This window comes from Peromyscus leucopus, chromosome 15 (genome assembly GCF_004664715.2).
Source record: "Peromyscus leucopus breed LL Stock chromosome 15, UCI_PerLeu_2.1, whole genome shotgun sequence".
Taxonomy (NCBI): Eukaryota; Metazoa; Chordata; class Mammalia; order Rodentia; family Cricetidae; genus Peromyscus; species Peromyscus leucopus.
This window is the reverse complement of record NC_051076.1, coordinates 26456001-26468439: the sequence shown is the minus strand read 5'-3', so window position 1 is coordinate 26468439 and position 12439 is coordinate 26456001. Positions and strand designations below refer to the sequence as shown.

General features: G+C 44.3%; 1 protein-coding gene across 5 annotated transcripts in view; it reads left to right on the top strand.

Annotated features, from left to right (window-relative positions):
* Slamf6 (SLAM family member 6) overlaps positions 1 to 4054 on the top strand; it is a 28556-nt gene extending 24502 nt beyond the window's left edge. For 3 of the 5 annotated variants that reach the window (XM_028865637.2, XM_037211232.1, XM_037211231.1), the window contains exons 7-8: positions 1749 to 1820; positions 2671 to 4054. In XM_028865637.2, the coding sequence (XP_028721470.1) occupies positions 1749 to 1820; positions 2671 to 2712 (114 nt within the window). In that variant the 3' untranslated portion in view covers positions 2713 to 4054. Of the gene's footprint in view, positions 1 to 1743; positions 1821 to 2670 lie in introns of all 5 variants that reach the window. The other 2 variants (XM_037211230.1, XM_037211229.1) reach the window with 2 other exon arrangements.
* The last annotated feature ends 8385 nt before the right edge of the window (positions 4055 to 12439 follow it).

The following is a 12439-nucleotide window of genomic DNA, read 5'->3' as shown; positions in this document are numbered from 1 at the left end:
TGCATGTGGGCTGTTACCATTGTTAGTCCTCGGAAGTTGGGCGCCCCCCCCCCCCGGGCGGTGTTTCCTTGTGGAATTTTAGTCAGGAGACTTGCAGGTGGGCTGTTATCATTGTTATCCTCGGAAGTTGGGTGCCCACCTGGGTGGTGTTTCCTGTAGTCCTTGAAAGTGGCTAAGGGAGATAATCTGATTCCAGAGAAAGCCTTTCCTGAGGCTGTTCTCCAAATACCTGAAATGTGTATGTCCAGAGAGTGATCAGTCTACACTGTTAGCCCTTTTTAGGGGAAAGTCAATTGGAAAAACTATGAAGGCACACATGATTTTCATAACAGAATACAGCTGATATATAACAAGCCAAGTAACACCAAAAACTCCTTGGGATTTGGCTTCCTCTGGAGGAATTCCCTGATTCCTCCAGGTAGTGACTTTGCCATAACCAACTGAGTTCTTATGATATATTCCTGTGGCCCGCAGCACATACCACTTACTCAATTGTCATTCCCAACTCCTGCTGGGAGCAAGCTCTCCAACAAGCCCAAAACATTAATGACTAGTCCATTTGTCAGCTTCTTTTCAAAAAAAAAAAAAAAAAGCATTATACCTTGGAGAGTTTCTTAATTATTCTCTAATTTAAAGTATCAAAATACGTCAACATGTCATCTAGGGCCTGGGATTTCTGTTGTTACTACTGCTTAATGAGCCATTCTTAAAACCAAAAGTTTCTATACATCTTGTTCCCAACCATGACCACAACGTGGTGACTGGGCCATTCGAATAACAGAGATAAATGGAGGAGGCAAAGAGGGCGGCTCCAGTTACAGCTAGTAAAGACTGAGACAAAAGACAGGATGCCATAAGTGTCCACATGTAAGTTTGTAAAGACAGGAGGAGCAAACATAGAATCAGATGCAAGGCAAGAATGTTTTTATCCCTTCACACAAGGCCACCTTTTTGTTGCTCTCTGGTTGGGACCTTTGGATTGCTCGGATGTTGCTCTCCAGTTTAGGTTGCTTGCCTGCTTCTCAAGAAATGTTGCTAACACTTCACAGGCTTGACCTGGTAGAGCTCAGTCCCCACCTCCTCTTGGCTTTCCACTTCTTTCTTCACGGTGCCTTTCCCCAAAAGATGTATCTGCGTGGACCTCCTTGTCTCTGTGAGAGTCAAATGTGTTGTGCCCAGATCGTGACCCCCAGAGAGACCACCAAAGACGAGCATGCCGGAATGCAAAAGCAAGGTTTAATTCTGGATATCCAAAAGCAATACAAGCCTAGGCAGGGACTTCGTCCAATACATCCAACGCAGTGGAGGCTGGAGGAAGTGCCCACCTGTCTGCAAGCTCAGTTTTTAAAGGGAAAAGTCACAAGGTTACATCATTTAGAGGTGCTAGTATGGATACAATTCTGATTGGCTCGCTTCTAGGGACTTCTAGAAATTACTTCTAAGGGAGTGGTTGCCCGCCACCATTTCTCATTGGCTGCCCTCGGGTGGGGGCATTTCTGTGGTCAGTTACCCTGGAAACCAGGGAGAGGACATTCCATAGTCTGGCAGGCATTACCTCGTGACTATCTTGTGACTCTGTACTTTTACACTTCCTGGTTTCTGGAATCTGAACTGACTGGTTTCAGTAACTAATGGCCTATTCCCAAAAGGAGAAATCTTAGGCCTTAGTTTTTGGGTAAAAACATTTCTAAGATGGCTCATTTTGGTCTCACAAAATGCATGTGACTCTTTTTCATTGTGGTTTACAGGAAAAGGAAATCCCAAAATCCATGAAAAATGATTCCATGACAATTTACTCCATAGTTAATCATTCCAGACAGGTAAATCCAGGACTGCTTTATCTTCTTTTATTTTGTATGTGTGAACATGTGTGTAATGTGTGTCTGTGGTTTGCGTTCATCTGTGTGAGGATCAGAACAACCCCAGCCAGTCCCCTCTTCTACCACTCTCTTATCTCACCCCCATTAAACAGTGCCTCTCACTAAACCTGAAGCTAAACCTGTGGCCAGAAAACCCAAACAATCCTTCTGCCTCTGACCCCCAAAGTGCCAGCATCACAAGCACATGCACAGCTTTTTACGCAGGGACTGGGGATTTGAACTCCGATCCTCATGCTTGCTCAGCAACCACTCTTATCCACTGAGCCATCTTGCCAGGCCCTATGTTCTTGTATTTTCACTCCTCTCTCAAACCTATGATTTTGCAAATGAAAGTAAAAGGTCCATTTTATAGATATCCAAATACCACCAGAAAAAAAAAAGAAAAAGTCTTGGGACATTACCAAAATATGAAAAGTGATCTTGGGACTGTTGAGATTACTCAGTGGGTAAAAGGCGGTTTTCACCAAGCCTGATGACCTGAGTTCAATCCCCAGGGCCCACATTGTAGGAGAAAACCATCTCCTACAAGTTGTTCTCTGTAACAGAAACATAAACACACACACACACACACACACACACACACACACACACACAAACACATAACTCCTTTTGTTATCTTGTATTAGGATCACCTATTATAATTAACCTACTTGTTTTTTAATGTAATCCTGCCTCATTCATTAATAACCCTACTGTCTGACCAGCAGGGCTCTCATGTTCTCTCTGTAGCCATGAAGGGTAGGCTATGGCCTGCCTATTAATCTACTTCTTTCTCTCCTCATAAAACAAGCCCATTTCTCCCAGGATGGATACTCTTAAGGACATCAAGTAAGTTGGTGGAAGACTTTAAAGGAATTCAGGCCGAGCAAGCACATCTGCCAACCCCTTGGAAGAGAGCAGAGAAGCATGGTTCTCTACTGGCAATGGAATCTGGATATCCAGAGTTATCACGTCAGACTTGATCCTGCATACATAGGTCAGATGCTTGAGGAATAGCAAGAACTCCAGTATGGAACCCCCAAGCTGCTTTCCAATCCACTCCAGGACAATTCCTGCTCTGGATAACACACCTACATATTGCTTCCTCTTTGATAACTAAACAGAGTTTTGACTGACGGATTATAATTCTGCAGGTAATCATTTCTCTCCTAAAAGGCAAGCAGGATGTGATTGGTTGGAGAGGGAGCATGATGTTTTGGTTAAGTGTGGAGCATCTGGCGTTGGATGGGCCCACACTCATATCCTACAAATCATTTACTAGACAGGCCTCCTGGGATGTTTTCTATGTTCTTGGTGCTTTAATCTCATAGCCAAAAATAAGAGGAGGATAGCAATTCGTTGAGTCTGTTGCTCAAGCCAGGAATTTAAGTCATCCCTGATTACAACCTCTCTCTATCACCAAGCCCTGCAGACTCTACCTCCAAAATACAGTAAACTTATCTCTTTCCAACTTGTAGACCATCATCCTATCTCCAGCCTTCCCCACCCGGAACCTGAATACACCAACAACCTCTAAACGTCTCTTCTAATTTTTCTCTTGTCTCCCTGCAACCCATGGTCCGAAAGACAACCAGCACAATGTCCCCAGCATAGACCAGCTCTTTCTCCTGCCTTTTTATAACCCTGCTGACTTCTCATTACACTCAGTGTGAAAGCCAGTCTCCATGGCCCAGGATGGTTTGACACATCCCAGACTGTTAGCATCACTTTCTCCACTCTCTATTTGGCCTCTGTGATCTTTCAGCTCCTCTATGAGGGAAGAAAGTTCTCCATATTATAGTCATTTACATCTGCCTCAAAGCCCTCCCTCTGCCTGTTGGGTTCCTCCTGTTCTTTAGGCCTCAGCTTAAACACATCAGCTTCTAGAAGAGACCTTCCCAGAGTGATCTCCCTAAAGTGGGCTTCCTTTTCATTCTCTTAACCCTTCCATGTTGTTTATCACATGTCACCAAATATTTATTTTTATTTTTAATATCTGTTTCCCTCATTAAAGCATAAGTTTGTGGGATCAGAGACAATAATTATTTTATTGCTAGTACATTGTATTAATTAATTACATTGTAAGTGTTAATACCTAGTACATTGTAAGTGTTCAAACAACATTTTTAATAAATGAATGTGTATGTAATAGGTTTGTATGGGAATTAAATAAGACAATACAGTTGGCTCTGCAACTGTGGGTCTGCTTTTGTGTATTCTATCGACTGCAAACTGAAATATTTGAGAAAGAATTGTATCTATTCTAAGTATATACATACTTTTTCTTATTATTCCCTTGAGGTAGACATAGTTTCTATACTATCCCATTTTATATGAAGAATTGGCATCTAGGGATAGCCTAGAACTATCTCCCAGGAACACCAGTGGATGGATGTAAGCCTGAAGCCCTTGGCATTGGGCCCGGCACATTAAAAAGCTCAAGAAATATCAGGTCTAACTGCAAGGTCTGCCTGGTGCCATGTGTATGGCCCTCCTAGAACCGCAATGCTTGGGAAGTGGAATCAAGAGGATTCAATGTCATCCTCAGCTATACAGAAAGTTCAAAGCCAGCCTGGGCTACATGAAACCTTGTTTCAAAAACAAAATTGATCTTATCACTATATTTATCATCACTATTAAATTTTATTCTCCTGAAGTCACAGAATCTTCCAACTTCAGCTTCAACACCTAAGGCAGAAGAATCCTAAGTTCAAGACCACCCTGGGCTACATAGAAACCCTTCCACAGGGTCACCTGAGACCATCAAAAAACACAGAGATTTACATTATGATTCATAACAGTAGCAAATTTACAGTTATGAAGTAGCAAGAAAAATTTTATGGTGGGAGGGTCACCATCACATGAAGAACTGTATTAAAGAATCAAACATTAGGAAGGTTGAGAACTACTGCCTTAGACAATCCATTAAGACTTTTTGACTCTGAGACATCCTAACTTTCAATTTCTTCTACATATACATGAAATGCTTAAATCATTACAAAACATAGTATTATTCTGTATGTCTTTAAAACCAAATTCTCATCAATGTTTTATTTTTTAATTTAAAAAATTTAATGTTTTAAATTGAAATATAATTACATCACTTCCTCCTCCCTTTCCTTTTCCAGGGCCTCCTAGCTAACCTTCAAACTCCTTCCATGGCCCTCAACTCTCTTTTCTTTTTGTTTGTTTGTTTGTTTATTTTTTGAGACAGGGTTTCTCTGTGTAGCCCGAGCTTTCCTGGAACTCTCTTTGTAGATCAGACTGGCCTCAAACTCATGAAGATCCACCTATCTCTGTCTCCCTAGTGATAGTGTCCTAAAGCATGGAAGAAGACTCACTGGACAAATATAAAGTGTCCTCCTTTGCTTTTTTACATATATGTGTGCTTGTGTACTTATCAGGCATGTGGGAGTCAGGGGATGTTTTAGTTAGGGTATCTATTGCTATGGTGAAACACCATGACCAAAAGGCAAGTTGGGGAGGAAAGGGTTTATTTGACTTACACTTCCACATCGCTGTTCATCAGCAAAGGAAGTCAGTCAGGACAGGAACTCAAACAGGGCAGGAACCTGGAGGCAGGAGCTGATGCAGAGGCCATGGAGGGGTGCTTCTTACTAACTCACTCCTTATGGCTTGCTCAGTCTGCTTTCTTATAGAACCCAGGACCACCAGCCAAGGGGTGGTACCACCCAGCAATGGGTCAGGCCCTCCTCCATCATTCACTGGCCTGCCCTATCTTACAGTGGCATTTTCTTAACTGAGTTTCCCTTCGCTCTGATGACTTCAGCTTGTATCAAGTTGACATAGAACTATCCCGCACAGAGGACAACTCGAGGGAGAGCTCTCCTTCCACTATGTGGCTCCTAGGATTGAACTCGGCTCATCGGGCTCAACTGACAGTGCTTTAAGCTGCTAACCTTCCCACCAGCCCTTGAAGTGTTCTTCATTTATCAAGTGATTAAACAAAATAAGTAAGGAAGATGTCCAGTGACCCTCACAGAGGGAGAAGAAGTTGAGGAAGGTAGAGAAATACATTCCAAAACAATGACACCAGGAAATTTAAAGGCAAATGGATGGAACTAGGAAAAAAATCATCCTGAGTGAGGTAACCCAGACTGAGAAAGACAAACTTGGTTTATACTCACTCATAAGTGGATATTAGCTGTAAAATAAAGGATAACTATGCTACAATCCACAGACCCAGAGAGACTAGGTAACAAGGAGGGTTCATGGGGGGATGCCCCAATCTCCTTGGGAAGGGGAAATAGAAAAGATTTCGTGTGTGGACTGAGGGCGGGTGGGGATGGGAACAGGAGGGATCAGATTGACAGGGGGTGGAGGGAAAGAGTACTGAAAGAGACTAATAGAAAGGAGAGCATTTGGGGGTCAGGAAACCTTATGCAAGGGAACCTCCCAGGAATCTACAAGAATGATCCCAGCTAAGATTCCAGCAATAGTGGATACATAGCCTGAACTGGTCATCTCCTGTGACCAGATTGGTGCCTAGCCCAATTGTCATCAGAGAGGCTTCATCCAGCAGCTGATGGAAACAGATGCAGACCCACAGCCAAGCATTACGTGGAGTTTGGGGAATCCTACAGAAGAAGGGGAGAAAGGAGTGTAGGAGCCAGAGGGGTCAAGGACACCTCAAGAAAACTCACAGAATTAACTAACTTGGGCTCATAGTGGCTCATAGAGACTGAACTGACAAACAGAGAGCCTGCATGGGACTGACCTAGGCACTCGGCTTATATATTACACTTGTGTAGCTTGGGCCTCTTGTGGGACTCCTAATAGCAGGAACAGGGGCTGTATCCGACTCTTTTACTGGCTTTTGGGACCCTGTTCCTCATACTAAGTCCCCAACCTTAATACATGGGGAGGTGCTTATTCTTACTGCAGCTTGATATGCCATGTTTTGTTGATACTCATGAGAGACCTGCCTATTCCCAAACAGATACAGAGGAGTGGTCTGGGGAGGGGGAACAGGGGGGGGGGGGCTGGGATGAGAGGAGGAAGGGGAAACTTTGGCCAGTAATAAAGTAATAAAGTAAATAAATAAATAAATTCATTTAAAAAAGAAGGAAAGAGAAAGAAAGAAAGAGAGAGAGAGGGAGGGAGGGAAGAAAAGAGGAGAAGAGAAGAGGAGAGGAGAGGAGGGGAGGGGAGGGGACAGGGGAGGGGACAGGGGAGGGGAGGGGAGAGGAGAGGAGAGGAGAGGGGAGAGGAGAGGAGGAGAGGAGAGAGAAGAGAAGAGAAGAGAAAGAAGAGAAGAGAAGAGAAGAGAAGAGAAGAGAAGAGAAGAGAAGAGAAGAAAAAAAAGAAAAATACATTCCACATCTACAGATTGAGTGCCCAAACCAGCTAACAGACTTAGGCCTATGTTTTGGAAAGGACAGTCCATCTATCTAGAACCAGGAAATTGACCAGACGCTAGTCTAGACCACACTGGCAAGGATCAAGGATGGCAACCAAAACAAAAATTAGGAACATCCCTACTTGTATCTAACAGGCAAAGAAACTGTGTGAGAAAAACTGAGTTTTTGTTTCATGGTGGACCAAATGAGAGACTTCCTAATTCCAGCATTTCTTTCCTTCTTACGAACCTTCAGCACACTTGTGGATGCCAAGTCTCTCCTACTGGCCTCTGTGATGCTGCGTCCTCTTAGCTTCCCTTCCTCTCCAGCCTTTGTCAGTTTCCCAGGTGAGCTGCCTCTTCTGCCTCTTCCCTTGCAGGACCCACAGAGGGAGCTGGGAGCCAGAGCTCAGACTCAGGTCACTCAGGTCACCTCCATCTCCCTGTTCTTTTCTGATGTGATTGTTCCCATTGTCTTAACTCCACTTTATATGCTAACCGATCATAAAATAATGTCTTTACCCCTGGCCTCCCTGCTTAAATCAACTGCCTTCTTGACGTCTCCACTTACATTCTAGTATGTGTATCAAAGTATTTCTTAATCAAACTCTTGATTTTTTTCCTCCAACTCTGTCCTTCTTCAGATCAGTCAATAGCACTTGATTAGATCCCCTTTCTAGGCCTGAAGACCACATAGAATTCAGAATATAATCCATCCTTTTCTTTTCTTGTAGGAAATAGGTGGCTTTAACGAACTGTAACTAACCCACTGTCCTGAAGGTAAATACCTTAAGACCCAGGTGTCCGGTTCACACAACACGAACCATGCATTTGGAAACAGGGAAGACAAGTTCATTGGTCGCTAAGTTCCTATGAAAAATAGTGTTTTCAGCCCTCCCTGAGCAGCTACTGGCAGTCAGAGGTCATAGGAGGAGGGGGAGTCCTACCCTTCAGTGTACATTCATGGATAGTCTCAACCTCGGCTCATTCAATAACCCTAATTAAATACAGTGGAAACACACACACACACACACACACACACACACACACACACACACACACTGACCTACGCACCCAGCATTTCTTACTACATGACTTTCACCTCCTGCCCCCACAATACCCACACCCCACTTTCTCACCCCCTTTCTTCCTTATTCATCATTGTCTTCTCTTCTCTCCTTATCCCCTGGCTCTGAGGGTAGTAGGCAGATGGGTGATGCTATAGAATGTGAGTGAGGGAAGAGGGTGGCTGCGTCGACTGTAGTTTAGGTTCCCAAATCCACAAATACACTATCCATCTTCTTTTAAGGCAGTGGAGGACACACACCACCTCACTGGGAAGATTAATTTGCTCTCACATTACCCTCATCTACTCTGTATGCAAAAGTGAATGCTCTCTTTTTTCCTAGGAAGAACGCTATCGTCACTTGGGGGAATTAAACAATGCTGTCACCTCAGCCCCAGCTTAAACTAATGAAATCGGTGTCTCTGGAGAGTGAGCGCTGTCATTTGCATTTCCAAAAGCCTCTTAGGTGAGGTGATGAGACGCCAGTGGGCTAAGAGCCATTATACCAGGGTGGTTTGATTAGTAATGTGTAAGGTAGAGAGAAAGTCTGGAGAAAGTGAAAGTATCATTGAAAGGGACAACGGACCAAAGAGAAGTGGGACAGATTGGCGTCTTGCTGCGGAGTTCTGTGATTTCTTTAGGATGGGAGTTGAAGGGGCCTCAGAGTCAGCACAGAACACACCCAGACACCAAATTCTCAGCACAAAGGAGATTTATTAACCCCCAGAGGGACAAACAGGCTGGAGCGTGGGGGCTGCCTCTGGATTGGACAAAGACAGCAGCAGGTGTTTTTACAGGAGTATTTTTAAGGAGGAAAGGGGAAGTCTGTGCTAAGATGAGTTAGTAAGTCCTGACTGGACATGTTAGCCAGTGTAGCCAAATAATGACTTATGGTTGCTGGACCTTGATGGTTTGATAGTTGGACCTTGGAGCTTTAGTCAGGCATAAGGAATTGGCCAAATAAGGGAATGGAGCTCAGGGGCTAGCTTTAGGAATGTAATCTAACGGCTTAGCAAGGGAGGAGAGCAAGACCTTCTGTGTTTGCAATGCTTAGGCTTGTTAGAGAGCCCTTCAGGGGTGGGGGATTCTTTGCATTGGATATTGGTCCAGTGAGTGAAAAGCTAAAGGGTGCGTGGAGCATTAATAATGGCTTTGTTGGTCTGTGAACAAGAAATTAAAGATGGTCAGACGGAGACTAAGGGTGGCACCCAAGGGTGCGGGGAGAGTGGGAAGAAGAGGGGACAATTCCGAATTTGAGATTTCAGCAGCATAATCAGGTCACTGCAAGAAAAAAGTGTGGGTTTTGTCATCCTGGTGTTTAGCTCCCCAGTTGTTCTGTTATCGGCATCAGGAGGAACTGGAACGATCCACCTGGAGGTTCTGAGTTGCTGCCTGTCACGCTGGAGCCATGTTCCTGCAGGGTGGCAATTACCCGAGAAGTATGGGTCCTCGTCTGAATGGGACTCTGTCTCTCTGCCTCACACCTCCCCACCCCCGGCCTTTCGGCCTATTTCACTCCTGTCATATCTACCTGGTCCCAAAAGACATTTATGTTTCCAACACCTATCTTAAGCCATGAATCTTTGCCTCCCCTCAGACAGGTCCAAAGACCACACTAGGTACTCTCCAATAGCGATATCTAACCCCTTTGTTCATTTCCCCATTCCACTGCCAAACCAACATCTGTGTAATTCCAGGACTTATACCTGAAGCTTTTGGTAAAGAACTGTTTACCATTCTTTGGGGTCAAGTATAAATGCTGAACTGGGGAAAATGGCCCCAGATGAAGGCAGGACAGAGTGAAGATAGCCTGTTCTGGGGCCACAGGACAGGCATTTCATCTTGGGTTTCAAGGTGTTGAGAAGAATGGGCTGGAAGATGATTTCTCATATGTAAATGAAGCAAGTGTGACCTCTGACCTTCCTCTTCCCTGAGACTAGCCAAAGACACTCTCTGTGGAAAGGGAGGAGAACGTGTCACTGACCTTTCCCTAATGGATCTCTAGAATGAGTGACAGTGGCCAAGGCTTTTTCTTCCGTACTCCCAGCCTGCAGACCCTCTGAAGATGCACTCACAGAAGATACGTGGGCTTCTCCCCTACATCTCTGTGTGTAGTTGGAAGTTTCTCTGGTCCCACCCGGCCCCATGGTCCCACAGCCACTTATAAAATAATCACTCAGAGGCTTAATACTAATTACAAACTGTGTGGCCTATGGCTCAGGCTTCTTGCTAGCTAGCTCGCATAACTTAACTCAACCCACTACTATTAATCTATGTATCGACCCATGTTCTGTGACTTTACCTGCGTCCCATTACATGTTGCTCCTTGGATGGCAAGTTGGCGTCTCCCCCCACTCTCCTTTCTTCTCTCACTGTCTCTCTTAGATTTTCCCGCCTGGCTCCATCCTGCCCTGCCATAGGCCGGTGCCACTTTATTTATTAGCCAATGGGAGCAACACATATTCACAGTGTACAGAACAACATCCCACAGCACCTGAGTCTCTGCAGTGCTTAACATGACAAAACCCTGTGGTCTTAACTTCCCCTCCTAGGTCTCATCAAATCACATCTCATTTTTTTTCTGTTCTTCTGCCTTCCCCTTCCCTCTCCCCCCCCTACCCCCACCCTCCCACCCCACCCCACCCCCGCTAGTCTTCCTTTATAATTCCTGTCTCACAAGTGGACTTGTTTCCCTAGGTCCTGCTGATGGGCAACCACCAAGATAGCCCATTACCACCCTACATCCTGCTTTTCTCTCTCCCTGTGTTCACTTCCATGTCTGTGTACAAAAAACAATGAGTCTTTTTTGTTGTTTAAGGCAGGGTTTCTCTATGTAGCTCTCGCTTTCCTGGAACTCACTCTGTAGACCAGGCTGGCCTCAGACTCACAGAGATCTGCCTGCCCCGGCCCTCCTGAGTGCTGGGACTAAAGGTGTGTGCCACCACCACCAACTCATAAATAAGAGTCTTAGTGAACCAATGGAAGACAAATGTCCATGTCAAAACCCATCTCCACGCCGGGCGGTGGTGGCACACGCCTTTAATCCCAGCACTCAGGAGGCAGAGCCAGGCGGATCTCTGTGAGTTCGAGGCCAGCCTGGGCTACCAAGTGAGTTCCAGGAAAAGGCACAAAGCTACACAGAGAAACCCTGTCTCGAAAAACAAAACAAAAAAAAAAAAAAAAAAAAAAAACATCTCCAGACCTTACCACAATTGGAACCACGGGGAACCTTCAGATAGACAGGAAAATAATTTGAACACTGAATTACTTGGGATAGAGATTTTCATGGGAGAAAGGATGCAAGAAAGAATCCTGCCTATAATATAGAGCAAAATTTGATAGGGCATAGTATAAGGTTTTATTATAATTGCTAATGCATATCAATGGATTTCACTGTGACATTTCCATGTATGGCACATATCATATTTTGATCATATTCAACATTCCTTTTCCCTGGTCTTTTCCTTACCCTTCCGTAAAATGTCCCTCTACTGCTTTTAAGAGAGTATTATCTTTTTCATCTTTAAAAAAAAACATAAGTTAGCTGGGTATAATAGCACATATACCTATAATCCCCAAACTTGGGAGACAGAGTAGACAAGATCACAAGTTCAAGGCTAGCCTTGGTTATGTATCAGTTCCAAGCCTAGCCTAGATTATAGGAGATTCTGGCTCAAAAAAGCCATGTGAAGGAGAAAGATGCAAAAATTAACTGTTAAAAAAAAAATGAATCCCCATGGAGCTAGAGAGATGGATCCATGGTTAAAAGCACTTACTGCTCTTACAGAGAACCTGAGTTAGATTCCCAGAAACCACCTGGCAATTCAACTGTCTGTAACTCCAGTCCCAGGGGATCTGATGCCTTTTTCGGGTCTCTGCAAGCACCAGGAATGCATGTAGTTGTAGGAGGCACAGTTTAAATAAAGCATTGGAGGAAACAGACTTGTTAAACACAGAGGTCTATTTTCTTCAAAGGAAAAAAAAAAAATGACTGTCGCCTGGTCACCAAGAAGACTGGAGGGAATGTTGTCTAATGGTGATCTTTTTGTTATTCTATGGTGCCAGCCTTCCTGAATCCCTCAATAGTCTAAGCATTGTTTAGGCCCTTATTCTGAGCTTAGTTTCTCGGTGAATAGAACCCATCATTACGAAAGA